The sequence below is a fragment of the Vespula pensylvanica genome, chromosome 11, assembly GCF_014466175.1.
Source record: "Vespula pensylvanica isolate Volc-1 chromosome 11, ASM1446617v1, whole genome shotgun sequence".
NCBI lineage: Eukaryota > Metazoa > Arthropoda > Insecta > Hymenoptera > Vespidae > Vespula > Vespula pensylvanica.
The window spans coordinates 5,025,191-5,045,048 of record NC_057695.1 but is presented as its reverse complement, the minus strand read 5'-3'; the positions used below and the strand labels follow the sequence as shown (position 1 = coordinate 5,045,048).

Here is a 19,858-nt window from a genome sequence, read left to right as displayed (position 1 = left end):
TCTCTCTCTCTCTCTCTCTCTTTCTATTTTTTTCTCTTTCGCTATTTTAACGCAGCCGAGCATCAACAACGAAGCTCCACTCGTTTCAGCTTACACGTGTGCACGTTAAAACAAAGAAACTTTAAAAGCGTGTTTGCACACAGAGTAACCCCCCTCAACCCTCATTCCATTCCACCCCTACCACTCTACTTCTTCCTATGCTCACTTCGATGAATTATTCAGTCATTATTCCAGCGAGATTTACTTCCCCTACCCTCTTATTTTTACCGCAGCCACCACCATTGCCACTACTACTACCACCACCATCACCACTAGCACTATATCATCACCACTATTACTTCTAATACTACTACTACTACTACTACTACTACTACTACTACTACTACTACTGTTACTACTACTATTATTTCTAACCCCGGATAAAAGATCTTATATTATCGTTGTGTCAAAAAATATTTTTTTGACGATGAATAGTTTATATGAACCTAACCAATAGAAAATTTGTACGAGTAGAATTAGTATTAATATTAAAGACTGAACGTTAACATTCTCTGTCTCTCTTTTCTCTCTCTCTCTCTCTCTCTCTCTCTCTCTCTCTCTCTCTCTCTCTCTTTCTCTTTAATTGTCCCTAATTAACCTTAAGGAAAAACGAGGAAATCGATATAAAGCGGAAAATTAAAATGGTGGTACGAGGCACCTCGATGAAAAGGAAAACAGAAGGCACGTAGATTCCAGTTCACGATTCGTGAAGAATTTTTATCGTGGCATAATTTCGGTACTTGCGTGTTCCACTCTCTGGTTTCTATGTTGCTGCTCTTTCTAGACAGTAATAGTAATAGTGGTGATAGTAATGGTAGTAGTAGTAATAGTAATAGCAGTAGTGATGATAGTAGTAGTAGTAGTAGCAGTAGTAGTAATACTAGTAGTAGTGGTTTCCTCGTTACGACTCTTCTTCCAAGTTTCACGAAGGTACTCTTTACAGGGCTGACTAACATTCTAACTTCCTCTCTCTCTCTCTCTCTCTCTCCCTCTCATACTTTCAGTGGTTATAACTTTTAGCAGAAAGCACGATTCGAAACTCACCCCTCTCGACGTTCAACGTTTCTCTCGCTTATCCCACAGGTTCACATAAATCTCGGTGCCGGTGAGAGCGAGATGGCCAGTGCTCGTGGATTGACGCTGAACGACCTTAGTTGGCACGAGGTCAACCTTACCAGGCGCGAGGCTAACATCACTCTGCAAATCGACGTTATACACACGACGAGATCCCTTCTACCAGGACGTTTTTTCGAGCTGAATATACACTATGGGGTCTTTATCGGCGGACGGGGCGACTTTAACGAGCTATTTCTAGGTAAGACGTGATACCAAAGACTATCTCATACAAGGAAATTGTCTTTCAGCTACGTGACTTTCTTCTACCATTCGATTTGATCTTATTGCAACTAGGATAGGCCTGGAAAACTAAAAGAGAAAGAAAGAAAAAGCAAAAGAAAGAAGAAAAATTACCTTTGCTGATATTTCTTTCTATTTCTCTCTTTCTCTCTTTCTCTTTTTCTTTCTTTCATTCTTTCTTTTATTCTTTTATTCTTTCTCTCTATCTATCTATCGTTTTCTTACTTGTCGAATGATGTATTATCCCTTCGTGAAAGGATATACATCAACTTATTTTCTGTTACAATCTATGCCGTTCGATTAACCACCGATCGGATCCACCCCGTTAATTCCAGGATAAACTGTTCGGTCATTTCAACCGAAAACGTTGCTGGATTATCGCCTTTACTGCGAATTTCGAACGCAATAGATAATTAACTTTTAAGGTGAGATCGAACTGGATTTGTAAAAACGTAATGTTTTGTTATTTATTATTTTCATGATTATGAATGAAATAACAATGAATAATAACGACGGCGATGGCAATGATCGAAATTTTGTGAACGTTTGTTTTTTTCTTTTTTTTTTTTTTTTTTTTTAATAATATTTTTTATATTACTTCTGAATAACCGATAATAACGATATATTGCAATTTTAAATGATTACATACGAATAATTAAAAATGTCGAATCTATATATTAAAACACCAATGAGAAAACTTCGAATTTTTTTTATTAACGATGCTTTTTAACGAAAATAACAAGAATAATAAAAATAAATATTATTATTATTATTGACATATCCTGACAAATCGAACATTTTCTCGATGCTTATGACATTTTTTTATCATATATCCCTTTTAGATTCCTACATAGAAACATATCCAATAATATCGAGAAATAATATACATAGTTGTAAATGATTCCACGGATAGAAAAATTGATGCGATATAATTTTGTTTAGAAATAACGAGATTATATCGTTTTATTAAACGAGATTAATCCTTGAACGAAAATATGCATACATATAATATGGAAAAAATAATAATCTTTTTTAATTTCAAGATCGACAATAATATTATCTTTCTTTCTTCGTAGTAAGTATAAATATCGTAGTAAGATATTGAAATAAATGTGAAACAAATGATAGTCTTTGTGTTGCGGAATCGTCCTCCGGGTCAGATTTTCACGAGGGTGCACCGCGAAAGGATTAAATAACGAAGCGCCGTGGGCAAGAGTTACGTAATCTCGCACGCGAACGAGACGCAATTCAAACATTTGCCTTTGTTTCTATTGCGGCGTTATACCGTGAGGTATACCACAAGGATTTTCACCTCGTACAGGATCACACTCGATCCAGGTTCGAACTTCAGTTAATCGCGTTTGTACGCCCTGAAACAATTTGCATTCTATATTTCAAGTCTCTGTATATCTTTTCTATTTTCAATATTCAGTGGATACTATCGTCGAATTGATTATTAGAATTCTAATAACGATCGAAGTTCCAGTTATAAAATTATAAGTTATTCGTGCATTCGTTCATCTTTTATTCGTTATCCTATTTTATATGAATAAATGTTTCAAGACGTTTGTACGCAATGAAACGATTTGCATTCTATCTTTTAAAACTCTATATATTTTCTATTTTCAATATTCAATAGATATTATCGTCGAATTGATTATTAGAATTCTAATAACGATCGAATGATATCAAGTTCCAATTATAAAATTATAAATTATTCGTACATTCGTTCATCTTTCATTCATTATCATTCATTATTTTATACGAACGTGTGTTAATAGTATGATTGTCATTACCATCGATATTACTTATTATTTATTTTTATTATTATTATTATTATTATTATTATTGATAACTAAATCGTGATTTATGAAGAAACTCATTGTTAATAACCGGGCTCTTTATTCGATCAAAATTTAATCATTGACACTAACACTGTTATATCGTATTGCTTTAGATGTCTTTTAAATAACTTGTTTAATAAAATACCAATTAATACTTTCTTAAATCAGATTTTCTTTGTAAATTAACATAGAAATTCTTTACGTAATACTTCAAGTATATCACTAATTATATTTAAAGTCGAGACGCCATAATGAAAGTCGACGAATGCGTCATACTGTATAATATAATTTCAATTTATCCACGATAGATCAATCCATTATATTATCAGAATGAAACACAGAATGAAGCTTTTCAATGTCAATTTTTTTCTTTTTATCTTCTTTCTATCCTTTAAAAGGAAGCAATGAAACTGTTACAATGTCCCGATGAATCGATCATGAATATGCGATTTAATCGAATACAATGACATTGTACGTGAATAGATAAATGAAAAATCTGATCGTTCAAAGCAGAGCGAACAAAAATTCGTTTAACTATTATAACTTGCGCTATTCTCTTGGCTTCATGAAAAAAAAAAGGAGAAAAAATACACGAATCTAATTTGTCTTTCGAGATAATTTCGTGGTAGCTACGTCGATTACACGAGGGAGTCGTACAACAACACGTTCACGATCCTTTTGTATTTTCATAAAGCCGTGTGAACGTCCACCGAGGTCGCAAACTATAAATCGAGCGTAAAGCGAATCGTGCAACTCGAATTTATGTAAGTACGTAGTTATGTACGTACATATGTATGTATGTAAATACATATGTACCTTAAGAAACAATAATAATGCTTTACCGAGATGTAACTTTATACAATATATATTTTTTTTAATTGTCTTTTCCATTTTATTCAAATAAAATTAACATTCTAACGAGATTAAGATAAAAATTAAATTTCGTTATTTTTAACATTTTTAAAATGGTATATATAATTTTTTGAGATTTTTAAAGCGGTATATATAAATTATGATGATAAGGACTATCAAAATTGATATAATCAATAATAATATAAATATAAAAGAAAATAATATTGCTTATTTATGAAACAAATATTCTCTTAGGTACATTTATTCGCAAAAGTGACTACATAAAATTTATACCATAGGGCCTTAACTTGCTTAAAGTAATTTCATTTTTGGAAAAGATATCATTTCTCTTCCCTATCATACTTCGCTTATAAAATTTTACATAAACGTCGGCATATTACCATATAACCATCAAATTTGTGTATATTAATATTTACATATATTATATTTACATTCAGTAATATTTAATAATTACAAAATGTCCTTTTCTTATACATATATATATATATATATATATATATATATATATATATACATATACATATATGCACAATTTATTTATCGCGAATCCTAATACGCTTTTAAAATACATTTAAGTAATAGATACAATTAAAAAATATCTTTTCGAAATTCATATATATATGACGAAACCATAGAGAGAAAAAAGACAAGAAAACGAAAAACAAGAAGAAGAAAGAAAGAAATAAACCCGATCAAACCAGATGGGAACTAACTCCCTCGGCAACACAATTACGTTTTCTTTTTGCTATACGTACTAGCAATAAATTCACCCTATCGCAAGATTGAACATTAATAGCTCGCTTCGTTCTTTCATGAATACACGACGACCGTGGTGTATCGTGGCTCGAGAATAATAATCATTTTTACAAGAACATATAAATGTGATGGGGAAAGGGCAAAGAGGGGGGAATAGGGAATAGCGGGAGTGAAAGAATGACGCGAAGGGCTGGCGTGGTGGGAGGGTGGGACAGGAGACAGGGGGAGAGAGAGAGAGAAAGGAACGTAACCAAGATAGAAACAAAATTCAGCGGACCGTTATATTCGAGTTGACGCAAACCAAATTGAATACAATCAGCGCAAACAGCATCCTGGTGGCTCCTCACCCCCCTTTTCTCTTTCTCTCTCTGTCTCTCTGTCTGTCTGTCTCTCTCTTACCCTTCCTTTAGCAACCCCCTCGGTACTCTCGAACAGGGAACTTCCCTCTTTCCGTTCTCGCGAACGAGTACGATGTGCCTGGCGACCAGCTCGAAATTCAATTTACATATTCATGACAATTCATTTGAACCCCATGCTACAACATGGCCTTCTTTCGGGGGTCTTATTAATTCCTGCCCGGGCCTTGCTAAATTCTCCGAGTGAAGAGAATAAAGAACAAGGACAAAAAATATTTATCCCTCTTTCTCTCTCTCTCTCTCTCTTTCTCTCTTTCATTCATTCATTCATTCTTTCTCTCTTTCATTCATTCATTTTCTCTCTCTCTCTCTCTCTCTCTCTTTTTATTTATCTTTCTCTCTCTCCATCTTTCTATCTCTATCATTTTCTTCTTACCTCGCGAAAAATTCATTTTCGACTCCGACCACTCCCTTCCGACTTTACCTCTCCCACCCCCTATCCACCCATCCACCCCCCTGAAACATGTAAATAAGCTCCGACGATTTTTTAATAACGCGCTCGACACACTTTCTACCCTCCTTGAAAACGACCGAAAGAAATTCTTAAATAAGATGATAGGCTTTTACTCGACGTTCATGATATTCATTCGCTATAGTTCGCGTCGCATTCGTTTTGAAAAAAAAAATAATCTCATATATTTTTTCTTCTCTCTTTCTTCCTCTCTCCATCCTCACTTTGACGCACCCTCGCTAATACTTTTATATCTTATAATTTATTTTTATACGTAAAGCTAATGATTCGTTCGTTCTCATATATATATATATATATACAAATATATATACATATATATATGTATGTGTGTATATATACATATTTCATGAATTTTTTTTCATTTCATTTCATGATTCATTCAATTATTTATTATCCAATTATAACACGTTAGAACAGAAATTGTAATCTAAGGTGATTTATAAACTAATTATAAAGCGTTGAAATGTTAATGATATTTGGAAGACTAAATGTATAGTTCGTAAATATATACCGTTAGATTAAAGTTTGATGTGAATATTATGACAATGAAAGGAGTTAGCTTATTGTACTTATCTTTATCGTTACACAAAAGAGAAAAAAAAAAGGAAAACATTAATTTGAGTTTAAAACTCGACCTATTAAACAATTCTGGTCTAACAAAAAAAAAAGAAAGAAAAAAGTTAAACATTTATAAACAATTAGTTCTAAATTTTAGTCGTAAATTTAGTAGTATATTTTTTTTAAGTATTTTTTAATTATATACATTTTCATTAAATCTAATTTCTTTTACGATTCATTTTTTTATTCGTAAAAAAGGAATATCGCACAAAATCGATCGTACATTTCCATTCAAAATTTATTAATTTAATTAAAACATTAAATGACATAAGAAATAAAAATATTTTGGATGATTTCTTTATTATTCTAGTATATAGAAAACTAAATTTCTGTACTTTCTAATTCTCTTATACTATCAATCACAAAAATTTATTTAAACTTGTCACTGGACCTGTTAAGAAAATAAAAAACAAATATTATTTATCTGCATCAAAAGAAAATATATAAAAAAAATTAGTATCATAATTAAAATTAGATACTAATGAAACTTCATAAATCTAAGTAATACTAATGACGGTCTATTTATTTCTTCGCATTAGGAAACATTCAGAAGATTAAGTGCAAACAGTTATAGTACATGTTATGTTCTTCGCTTGAACGTTTAAACGAAAAAGTAATGAAGAGAATTGAACGTATTCTCTCTCTCTCTCTCTCTCTTTCTCTCTTTCTTTCTTTCTCTCTGTCTCTCTACCTTTTAACCCCCCCGCAGTCATTCGTTATAACTCAAAAACGTTTCCCGATAATTTCTCGCATATGAACGTATTATACACGATCGTGCATATTCGTGCGGTTTAAATTCTTCGCTTTCGGAGACACTCGAGAATCTATTTATGCACTCGGTACGCTTTAACACTGTACTAGATACGCCTCGACGATGGTAAGGAAATTTTCAAAGTACATCCTTCTTTATCGTAAAGTCAGCTGTTTTTACTCTCGAGAGTAAAAACGCGAACGTTCGGTTCGGTTTAAAGGGAAAAGAAAAAAGAAAGAAAAAAAAAGAGAGAAATACGATAATAATAAATAAATAAATAAATAAATAAATAAATAAATAAATAAATAATAAATAATATATTCATCAACAAATACAAATTTTTCTATAAATATTCTCGAAAATCTATCGATTCTCTTGACCCCAACCGAGTTTTCTTAAGTATTCCTTACGAAATCTATCGCGGTATTTTTTACTTCATATTTTTCATGTCAGGAAAAAGATTTCCCTCATTATTTTATATACCGAAGTTGTCGAAGGGGGAAGAGAAAAGAAGAAAGAAAAGAGAAAAAAAAGAGAAAATTTTTTCTTCGATCAAGAGAATCACGTTGGTGAATTCTTTTTTTTTTTTTTTTTTTATTCTTTTCTTCTTTTTCAGATTTTTCATAAATATAAGACGCGAGGCGAAGAAGAAAAGGAAATGAAACCGAAAAAAAAAAGATAGAGAAAAGAAGATATATATATATATATAAAAAATCCAACATTCTACGAGAAATCGTCCAATAGAGCTCGTACATACGTACGTATGTACATATAATATATATATATATATATATATATATATATATAGTATGTATGTGTACATACATTCTCAATATTATGTAGTAGCTTCGTGGGTCGTAGGGAACGAAATGCTTGGCATAGATTTTGCTTAACGGAAGCACCACCAGATACGGGCAAATATTCGAGGCTTATGACGCAGATATATTTGATAAAAGAGAAATCGATAAAAATATGCGCGTACCTTAGGGGTTATACCAGCATCATCGACTTCTTCTTATCGACGTCTCACAATGAAAATTCCCTAGATGCACGAATATTTCTACGCACACTTTTACATGAGAACTTGCGAAAACGTAAAATGCTACTCGCGATTGTATTAACGTTATAAACGATCCTTCATGCATTCCGTGAAAATTCCTTCCTAAAGTGAACAGGATTTTCATAGTCAATAAAAAGAAAGTGAGATAAAAAAAGAAAACGAGAGAAAGAGAGAGAAAGAGATATGTATATGTGTGTGTGTGTATATATATATATATATATAGTTGAAGTATAATATCGAAATAAAATATACTTTCTATAAATTAAGCAAAAAGTTTACATTTTTAACAATGTCTCCTTTTTCTTTTCAATTTTCTTCTTTTTTTATTTTTCTTTTCTTTTTCATTTTCTTCAAGGTTCAACACGTTTATATCATTCGATTAATGTTTTCGTATAAAATAAAATATCGTAATAATCGATATCGATTTAAAATAAACATCGATGACTTTAAAATTATTTATATTGAAGGAGACAATTATTTCTTTCGATCATTTTAATTTATTATTAAAAAATAACAGAGAGATTCTGTTATTTTCGTTTATTTAATTTAAGTGAAAACGTACATACATATATATATATATATACATACATACATACAAGTAAATGTCAAGACAAAAAAGGTATGGGTGATATTGTAAAAGACATATTTGACGATAGACAGAGAAAATAGAGAAACAATGAGAAAAGATGCTGACTCAAGGAAAACTCTTTGTATTATCGCGTTGACGTTTTGTCGGAAAATATTTCGACGATTTTGCCAGACTCATGTAAACGTTCCTATCCGTCGTATCGACTTGTGTATATATACATATACACATATATATACATACATATATATATATATATATATACACGTACGTATATATGTGTGTGCGCAAGAGTATAATATATAAGGGCATCGTCTTACAAGCATCGACATGTTGTAGCATCAAATTAATCCTATGTAACATAACTCGATCGTCATCTACGACAATAAACAAGCCATCAAGATATTAAATAATAACTCATTAAATAATAATCACGATATAAATTATCATTTATATATCTAAAAAAAATTATTCTCACTGTATGATAACTCGTTATTCTAAAACCTTTGTTTCCCTTTCATTGTTAGTTACATATTTCGTGTAACTTTTTTTGCTCTTTTATTTTTGTTACTCAAAAATATCATAAATTAAAAAGAAGTAAAGAAAGAAAAATGAACGTTTCTATCTTCGAATATTTATCCGATATAAATTTCGTTCGACTCAAAGATCAAAGATTTATTATATAGAAAAAAAAAACAAAGAATAATAACAATAATAATAATAATAATAATAATAATAATAATAATAATAATAATAATAATCGAAATCAGAGAAAAGACGAAAAGAAGCTTCTTCCTTTTCTTTCTTTTTTATCTTTATATCTTCTTTCTTTTCTTTCTCCTTTCCTCTTTCCAATAATAAAAACGTACGAACGGATGGAAGAACGAACGAACGGACGAATGAATGAACGACCGACCGAACGAACGAACGAAGCTTCAACCGTTTTATGAAGGATCGGGTTAGTTCTTTGTATGGATATCGCGTGGCGATATTGCGCATGCATAAAGTGGAACTTAGTTAGCATTCGTTTATGTAAAACGCTCATCCAATGGCCTCCGATACTTATCCGGGCCCGAACGAAAAAGCCGAATTAGTTGGCTTTCCCCCTGCCCCTCGATGAAATCACTTAAAAACTTGTGCCGAAGTAGATAGGATGGATCAAAAAAAAAAAAAAGAAAAGAAGAAGAAAAAAGAGGAGAAGAAATAAAGAAAGAAAAAAAAGGAAAACGTAAAAAAAAGAAGAAGGGGAAAAATGAAGAGAGAAAAAAGGAGAAAGGACGAGAGAGAGAGAGAGAGAGAGAGAGAGAGAGGTAGAAGAAGTGAGAAGAGAAAGAGAATAAAGGGAGAAAGAAAATTAAAAATGTTAATTCCCTTGGAAGGTTGCCTGCCGATGCGATGAGAGGATTACCGAAGCGTAACAGAGAGTTCGAAAGGAAAAGAAATCTCTGTCGCGACCTCGAACGTCCTCTTCTGGAAGTTTCAACGACGATAAGCCGATTTTAGAAGCCGGTCAATTTGAACTGCAAATTGGGTCGTTCCTAGATCGACGTCACACATTCACACTTAAAACGTTGAACGTCAAGGATAATTACGGTGTCGAAAGAAAGAGAATGAGAGAGAGAGAGAGAGAGAGAGAGAGAGAGAGAAAGAGAGAGAGAGAAGGAACAAGTGGAACGACAACTATTCGCAAGTTTGACTTCGTAAAGTTTGACTTTGAGTCCTTCCATCGACGAAGGCAATTTAAATCGCTAGCTAGACCTAGATCTAAAGCTAAAGAGTTAGAGATCTAAAGATGGCTAACTTTCTAACAAACTCAAAAATCGTCGTAGAAATTCTTTAACTCGGTCAAGTAATACGCTATTCTAAAACGTTTCCCTTCGCTCGACGAAAGATAGCGGTTAGATCGTCTTATGTAAGACGTTAAAGAAAATCCATTAACAGTAACAACGCGGCTCCTACCGAACTCTTGGACAACTCGTAATTTTCTTTACGCTTATGCGCACCTATCCTCTATCCAGGAACTTAAACTTGCAAGACTTCCAAAAAGAACTTCTTTTAAAAGTCGATGTACTTATCTATCTCATCCTCTTTCCCCTTTTTCTCTTTCTCTCTCTTTCGCTATTTTTTTTAAACTTTTTATTTATATACTGTACGATATATATAATATTTAAATATTTTTTTTCAGGGGGGAGAAAGAAGGGAATATTTGTAATAAAAAAATATAGGCCAAGAATATATATATATATATATATATATCTTTCTCGTTCTTAAACTTCATTTATACACTTCTTCTTCTTTTTTCTTTCCTCTTTTTTCCCTCCTTTTTTTTGTTACTTTTATATCAGATTACATCGTATGTAATATGTAAACACTCTATCGCAACGTGTTTAATACATTAAAGTCGGTCAAGGGACTTTCTCTGTCTCTTTTAAAGTTCATTTATGTACTTTTTTTCCTTGTTTAACTCCTACGTTATATCATATCATATATGTGTCTTTCTTTTCTTTTTTTTTTCTTTTCTTTGCAGTTTTTAATAGATAAAAGTCGGGTCAAGGATTATTCTCTGTCCCTTTTAAAGTTCATATACGTACTATTTATACTTCTACGTTAAATTACACCATGTGCATGTGTATATAATAAAAATTTGTTTACAACTTTTAATAGAAAAAAACAAAAAGATTTGTCACGCGAATCTTCTTGTTCTTTTTCTTTTAAAGTCCATCTACGTACTCTTTCTTTCATTCTTACATTACATCGTACACATCAAGTACTTAGATATTAATAAGAAAAAGAAAGTTGTTAAAAGATTTTTTTTCTAAGTTACAAAAAGAGAGAAAGAGAAAGAGAAGGAAATTCGTTTTCTTAGAGATATGCATTTAATATTAAAATTAAGATTTTATTTATTCGTTTTACAGGACACACCGATTATTTACGTGGATGTATGGCTGATATAATCTACAATGGTGCAAGAGTAATAGAATACGCTAGATCTAGAAGAGGCCAATCCGATGCAACTGCAGTAACGTGGGGATGTTCACCGGAATTCGACGCCACATGGAACACGGAAGTAAGCTTCGTCGAGGATGGTGCCTTCACGGCGATTCCACGAGCTATACCACGTTCCGGATCAAGGTAAGTACTATTACATTATTTTTTTATTCATTTTTTCCATCTTTTACCATTTTTCAAACGTATCATTTCATAAAATCTCCATAAAAAATATACAAGTTTCTTATAACCACGCTGAACCGTCCAAAAAGTAATGCATAATCCAATGTTTCTCAAAGCAAAATTTACAAAAAGAAAAGAAAAGGAAAAAAAATGTGAAAGAAAGAAAATCAGGTTGATTAAATAAATATTATTATTACAAGAGAATATATTGTAAGAAAGGATATAATATACAAAATAATCTTTAATTTCTTACTTATGTCATTTCATATTTATTTTCCAACTTAATGATACTCGATAAAGAAACGAAAAGAAAATTTCTTATGGTATCGTGGAAATTAATGAAAGTTTCGAGTTTCTAAATAATTCTGCATAGACAAAGAGTACATATTTTATATTCAAATTCTTTTTGTTGAATCAGAAGCACTTTTGTATTTTTACAAAATTTCTATTAAAGAAACATACAAATTTCATATTACAATATTAAGTCATTAAAAGAGAATTCGAAAAAAGAAAAAAGAAAGAAAAAAAGAAAGAATAAAAAGAAATAAGAGAACGTAGGAAATTCCTTCGTGACATTCATTCGTTAATATTAAATTTAAAAAATATTTTTAATAATCCTGAAACTATATTACATATATATATATATATATATATATATATATATATAAAATCTAAACGAAACGAAAAATTATACTTAAATCAAAAATCATTGAGAACTGAATCACTTGTCTAGACGAGCGTATAAAAGAAAAAAAAAAAGTCCAATATTAAATCCACGAATAGAGAAAGACGACAACATGGAGTTTTCCTTTGACGTATAAAATCACGCCCTTTTAAAGTTAGAAGCTATCGCTTAACCTTCGCTCGCTCTTCAAAACCTTTATCCTCTTTACCACTTCAACAGAACATTTAACTCCTTCTTCTTCTTCTTCTTCTTCTTCTTCTTCCTCCTCTTTTTTTTTACCTTTTTATTTTCTCCTTTTTTTTCTTACTTCACCGAAAGCATATCAACGTGTACCTCTTCGAAAAGTATTTTAATTCGAGACGTATTTTGCGAGAAAAGAGAAAGGAAGAACCGTAAAATGCGATTTAAAAAAGAGAGAGAGAGAGAAAGAAAGAAAGAAAAAAAAAGGAAAAAGAAGAAGAAAAAAAGGAGAGAAAGAAAGAAACAAAGAAAGAAAGGGAAAAAATAGGGGGACTTCGTCGTTAGCTTGTAAAAGATTCGTGCAAAGGAAGAGTGTCACCGACTAAAGCAAATGCTTTCTTTATAACGAGGGATCCAGCTACGGTGCTATGCTATTTTCTATCTCTCTTTCTTTCTCTTATCTATGTACCTGCATGCATACATACATTTTTCTTTTTTTTTTCTTTCTTCTTCTTCTTCTTCTTCTTTTCTTCATCTTGCTCGTACACAATTTTCTCTCTCTCTCTCTCCCTTTCTCTCTCTCTCTCTCTCTCTCTCTCTCTCTCTCTCTCTCTCTCTCTGTGTGTAGGGTCATCTTCCATTGAATGCGTCAAGAAAACGCATACTATAGTTCTTCTCTCTTTCCAAGTAAGTAGCAAACTCTAGTATTACCACCCACGAATGTTTCACAAGTATCTTCTATATAGATCCTTTGTTGTTCTCGAGTACGTGGTCAATCATGATGGCACGTGTAGATTATAATAAGCAGAATAGGGACATTAAAATTTCTCGTGAGATCGAATCAGAGTAGAAAAAGAGAGAAACATGAATACTTGGACGAAAACAATACGATAAAATGTAGAATTTCATGTTAAACAAATATATTCGATATATTAGCACAGAGAAGAAAATATTTATACATACGTTGATTTCAATGGTCTTTTATACTATAATGTAAATTAAGAGGCATTTCGTTTACGTTAGAATCGCTAGAAATCCGTTTTACTAACGAATTCGTATGTCTGCGTGTATGTATATATATATATATATATATACATACATATATATATATGGGTTTTCTTCATGCATACGTATATGTATACATGTGTGCGTATATATGTGTAGTCGTAATACGTATTCGGGTCAGAGAAACCCTTTCATATTACACTCCTGGTATCTTCTCTTCGCATAGCTTTTAACGACGAAGCTTTCCGAGGCAAATGTCGTTAAACCGTCTCGGAAAGCTCGAAACAACTGCCACAATCGTGTTACGAACATTTCAGGATCCTCTGATACTCTTAACGTTGTCTCGTGTTCCGCCAATGAAGAACTCTTTGATTCAACAAAGACTTTTTGATCGACTCTTTGATAAGAGAATATCGTTTCACTCTTTCACTCTTCCTCTCTTTCTATCTCTCTCTCTCTCTTTCTCTGTCTCTCTATCTATCTATCTATCTACCTATCTATATCTCTGTCTTCCTCTCACTTTGTAATTAATTCTATTGAAAAATGTAATAGCCATAAAACGAACGAATCGACGTATCTTATTTCCCATCCCTTTTTCTACTTCGTCGAGTGAAATTATTCGATATTGGAATTGTAGAAGCGAAGAGGGACGTAACGTATGTACGAAAAGGAAGCGCCTACCGTATCGTTCGAACTCAAGGAACAGAAAGATAAAGATAAAGAGAGAGAGAGAGAGAGAGAGAGAGAGAGAGAGAGAGAGAGAGAGAAATAGATAGATAGATAGAAAGAGAGATAGAAAGGAGAAAGAGAGAGAGAGAGATGAACATTTTATAGAGTCGATATGAACACTTTCCTCCTCCTTTCCTAATGGATGGACCAAAATGTTCCTTTCCGGAATAAATGTGAGAGTCATGGTAATCGTCCACCAAATTCTACCATTGGGATATATTTATTTGGCCCATTCGCGCGTTCTTCCTTCCGTATGTATAATCTAGTAGCAGAGAACAAAGAGATAAAAATAAAGAAAAGGAAACGAAAGAAATGGAGTCGAGCAATCCAACGGCAACCACCATCATCACCACCACTACCACTAACATCACCACCAACACTATCAATAGAAGCACCGCAGCAGCAACAGCATCACTAACACTATTATTCCTATCTCGACTGCTATTCAATGGGATTTGATGTATGTATGTATGTATGTATGTATGTATGTTACGTATGAGGATTCTTTAAAAGAGAAAAAAAAAAAAAAAAGAGCCAGGAAAAAATAGAAAAAAGGACGGAATGAAAAAAAGAAATAAATGAAAAAGAAAGAAGAGAGAAGTAAATAAATAAATAAATAAATAAATAAATAAACGGAAAGTCAGGAATAAAGTGAGTTTTACGGGTTTCCGCTTATATGTAAATAGAGACGATTTATTGCCTTTGCGGACAACCATAGAGACCACGATAATAATATGGCGACACTCTTGGCTTTTCTTTATAAGATGACTTACGGGCTGCAATATTTACCCGAAAGAAACACAATCTCGTTCATGCGCTAATGAAGAAACTTTAGAATTTACAACGAGCTATTTATCTCTCTTTCTCTCTCTCTCTCTCTCTCTCTTTCTCTCACTTTCTCTCTCTCTCTGTCTCTCTTTCTCCCTCTCTCTCTATCTATCTATCTATCTATCTATCTATCTATCTATCTTTTTCTCTTTCTCTCTGTGTGATCTAGTCATTACTATCGTTTCGATGAAAACTGAGAAGGTTTTGATAAAAAGTCGATAAAGGTGGAGAAATAACAACGAATCGTAGGCCGGAAATTATTTTAAACAGAGGAAGACAAAGAGACAGAGAGACGAAGAATGAGAGAGAGATTATAAAAAGGTTCAAGATTACTTGGCAAACATTTTACTGGCTATGATAAAACGTAAAGAAACAATATTGGATCAAAGTGATTGTATGTATATAAAAAAATTCTAATATAACAACTATTATCATATTAGATTTTAATTATTAATGGATAATTAATCTATTTCTTTTCTTTCTTTTATTTTTTCTTTCTTGTTTTCTTTTTTTTTATAGGTTTCATTCAACGCTAAAATAAGATTTCATTCTATCGTTCAGACGATATTTAAGATATAAATTTGTAAATGAATCTTTATTTGTTAAACATTTATGAATCGATGAATGGTAATTTTTATTTCGAAAAGAAAAAAGGAGCCGATAAAACTTTTTAATGAGATTACTTATTAATTAAAATTTGTCATCACATAATAATAGTAATAATATACGTTTAGAAAAACGATATTAAAAGATTCGAAACGTTTTGAATATTTTCGAAACATTTTAGTCGAATTTCCGATCGGACTTAATGACTTCTCGGAGGATTATCAACCATTTTGGATCAATTAGGAGAGACGAGGCGCTATTTCTCGCGGCTTTGGTACGTTAAAACGATACGATCGTTGCTAATTCGTAGGCGAATTATAGGGAAACGCATGTGGCATTAATGCAGCAATACCGTTGAATTTCGCAATACCGTACGTATACCATCTAGCATATAGCGTCAATCATAATAGACGATCGTACGATCCAAATACATATACGATCGGTATAGTTAATATATGATATAGTACAAATTTAAGCGGTTTATCACTAAAATGTATTTTTGAATGAATGAAACTGACTTCGACGAAGAAATGATTATTTCGAATATTTTCAATCTGGTCATTCGTTTAACTCAATTTTATTAGAATTTGAATTAATATCATGATTTTTATAATGCATTCCATATGAAAGTAAAAATATTTTTCAAAAATAAAAGAACACAAAGAAAATGTAATTAAATTAAAAAAAAAAAAGAAAAAAGGATTAATTAATAATTCAAAATAAATCTTATTTCATTATTCAGATATATAAATCGATGTTAAACATGATTATGAGAGCGATCGAGAAGGGATTATTACTTCGGGAATATCTCCAAATAAATTAATTACAATCATAATTAATATTAAATCCTTCACAATTAATTCCATATCTAAACTATTATCTGAATGTTATCGTATAAAATTAATTAAATTCATATATACAGTAAAAATATAATTATACATGAATGTTAATATTTTTCAAAATATTATCATAGCCAATCGTCATCGTCATCGTCATCGTCATCGTCATCATTATTATATCTAACTATTATCAAAAAATTTTTATACAAGGAAACGACGAAAGATCCCTATATTCAATATCCTTTCTTCAAAAAAAGGAACGTAAAGAATAAGAACAAAAAATACACGAAAATATAAAAACTCGAGATCGAATCTATCTTCTTTTAGGCATCGATAACGTGAAAAGGAATATTTCTGTTTTTCCATAAACGTTTCGTTTCGCAATCTCCTTCTCACCCTTAGTTCCTATCCAACCGAATCTATTTTCTTCGTAGGTGGTATACATAACGTGCGACATCGGCAACACAACGCGTTCACAATTCGATTCCATTTCTTCGAAAATACGGGAACCTTGAGATTCCCTCGATTTAAGCGAATTCTCTTTAGACTGTGAAGGAATCTAAACTCTCAGGTGTGCACGATGACAACGAGGAAGAAGACGAGAGCGAAAACGAGAACGAGAACGAGGACGAGAACGAGAACGAGGCTTCTCAGAGGCAAAATATTTTCTCCATGGGAATCTTTGTTCAGTTTGGTGAATCGATTCGATTTATTAGAGGTCGCATTGACAGAATCCTTGTCACGCTTCACCTGTCTCACCTAGTCTTCTTCTTATTCTTATTCTTGTTCTACTTGTTCTTCTTATTCCTTTTTATTTTTATTCGTTTTATTCTTATTCTTTTTATTCTTAGTTTTTTTATTCTTATTCTTTTTCATCTTCTTTTTTTTCTTCTCCATTTTTTCTTCGTTTTCTTTTTTCTTTCCTTTTCCTTTTCTTTTTTTTTTATCTCTTTTCCCCGCCACGTGCCACTCGTCGATTTCTCAGATTTCTTAAATCTCAGAGCGTGTCACGGATGCTTCGCATTTTCGCGCATTGCTCGACGCGTGCCACCTGTATCGACGCCCATGGGAGAGAATGCATAACAGCAGCCATTCCTTCTCGTCGTCGCTATGTCACCCTCTTTTCTCTCTCTCTCTCTCTCTCTCTCTCTCTATATATATATATATATATATATATATATATATATATATATATACACATCTTTGCCATCGACTTACATATGCTTTTATTCTCTTTTAACTTCTCTTACCTATCTTTTTGCGGTATGTCCAGTGGTATTTAAATCGAATCAAAATTAATTGATTCATATAAATTAAAATCGTTTATCAATAATTAATAATATAATAAAACAATACGAAATAATTAATTACTCTTCTAATTGTGATACGTTATCGATCGTATTGAATAATAAATGATAGAAATAAATCTATCACAGAATAAAATAAAATAGGAAAGAACATCCAGATGGTCGAGCATCCATTGATTCAATTTGAAAATAATTATTATTATTTGTTACATTACGTGATCTGTTTAAAAAAAGAGAAAAACAAAAAGGAATGAAAGGAAAAAGAGAAAAGGGGAAAACAATGTTGAAAAAGATAGAAGAAAACACGAGACCTCGAAGTAATTCAACAAACATGAACTTTTCCACAGTAGAGCTACAAAACGTGATATCTTCATCATTGCAACTCTTTACGAAGTCGGACTTTCTGAAGGAGTTTCAGAGCCAACAAGTTAACTATAAGAAGTTGTACAAACTTCATAGCGATACGATCATATTCGGTGCCATAAATTTTGTTGTTACATTGCACGTGTCGGGTACCTTTAGGAAGAAAGTTGCAGATTACCTAGGTAGTTACGTAAACGATCGAAGCTGCTTACGTTTCGTCGTTGCTCGCGTTCCTCGTCGTAAGAGCCAATAGAAACGACCGGTGAACAAGCTTTTGAAGATGTTAACTTTAACGAGAAGGGAAATGCATACGATGACATCTGCGATATCGTATCTATAATATCATTGGAATATGAATTTCAATGATACTATTGAATCTATTCTTGAATTTCTTTTACCAATAATAAAAATTTCCTATCTGCAACAATATCCGTATATTATTATCATTTGTTTTCTTCGGTTATCATAATTTATAAAGTAATATTGTTTTTATATTGTTTAATACGAGTCAATAATTAAATAGAATTCATTAGATTATCGCTCGTTTATCACATTTATTCATGTGTACGAATTTAAAGTAACGCGAACGAAGAGAACACTTATTCGTTTAATTAAAATTAATTATTATTATTATTATTATTATTATTATTATTATTATTATTATTATTACACTAATACAATGAAAATTTACTATTCTTAATTCTCTACAAATACCAAAATTTTGCTTTTAAAGATTATGAAATAATATTTATTATTTCTATTGCTTCAAATAAATATGTGATATGAACGATAGAATCGATTAAATTTTTAATTTATAATACCAATAATATCGATAATGACGCGAATAAAAAGATATTTATTTTTATTGTTATTATTATTTTTATTATTATTATTATACTAATAAAATAAATTCGATTGAGAATAAGGATAATCTGTAAATCCGTGAACTACGAAAAAAAAAAAAAGGGGGAAAAAAGAAAAGAAACAAGAGAGTAAAGTGTTATGCGCCACTTATTCACCCTTTTTTCGCAAGTGGCAGCTGATCGGTAAAGCCGGTAAAGTGCGAAATAAATTCTCTGATCGAAGCATACATCTTCTCGTTCATTTTTAATCGCCCTCGGATGACACCAGCCTCATTCTACTGCACTTCCTTCTTTTTTTTTCTTTTTCCTTTTCCCTTTTCTTTTTTCTTCGTTTTTAGTTTATCTGTTTTCCCTTCTTTTATTTATTATCGTTATTTCTTTTATCGTTCTCTCTCTTTTTTCTTATTGTTTTTTTTTTCTATTTTAAGAAGAAAAAGCGAACGACAAAAGCTTCAACCTTTTTCTAAGCTCTTTTTATTCCAACGTGAATATGAAAAAGACAAAGAAACGG

The 19,858-nt window shown here is 31.6% G+C and overlaps 1 protein-coding gene across 8 annotated transcripts in view; it reads left to right on the top strand.

The window, feature by feature from the left end:
* The window catches only part of LOC122633160 (chondroitin sulfate proteoglycan 4), a 74,107-nt gene that overhangs the window by 27,676 nt on the left and 26,573 nt on the right, over positions 1 to 19,858 (top strand). For all 8 annotated transcript variants that reach the window (XM_043820741.1, XM_043820745.1, XM_043820740.1 and 5 more), the window contains 2 exons: positions 1,123 to 1,354; positions 11,687 to 11,903. In XM_043820741.1, coding sequence (XP_043676676.1) covers positions 1,123 to 1,354; positions 11,687 to 11,903 — 449 coding nt within the window. The remainder of the gene's footprint in view (positions 1 to 1,122; positions 1,355 to 11,686; positions 11,904 to 19,858) is intronic.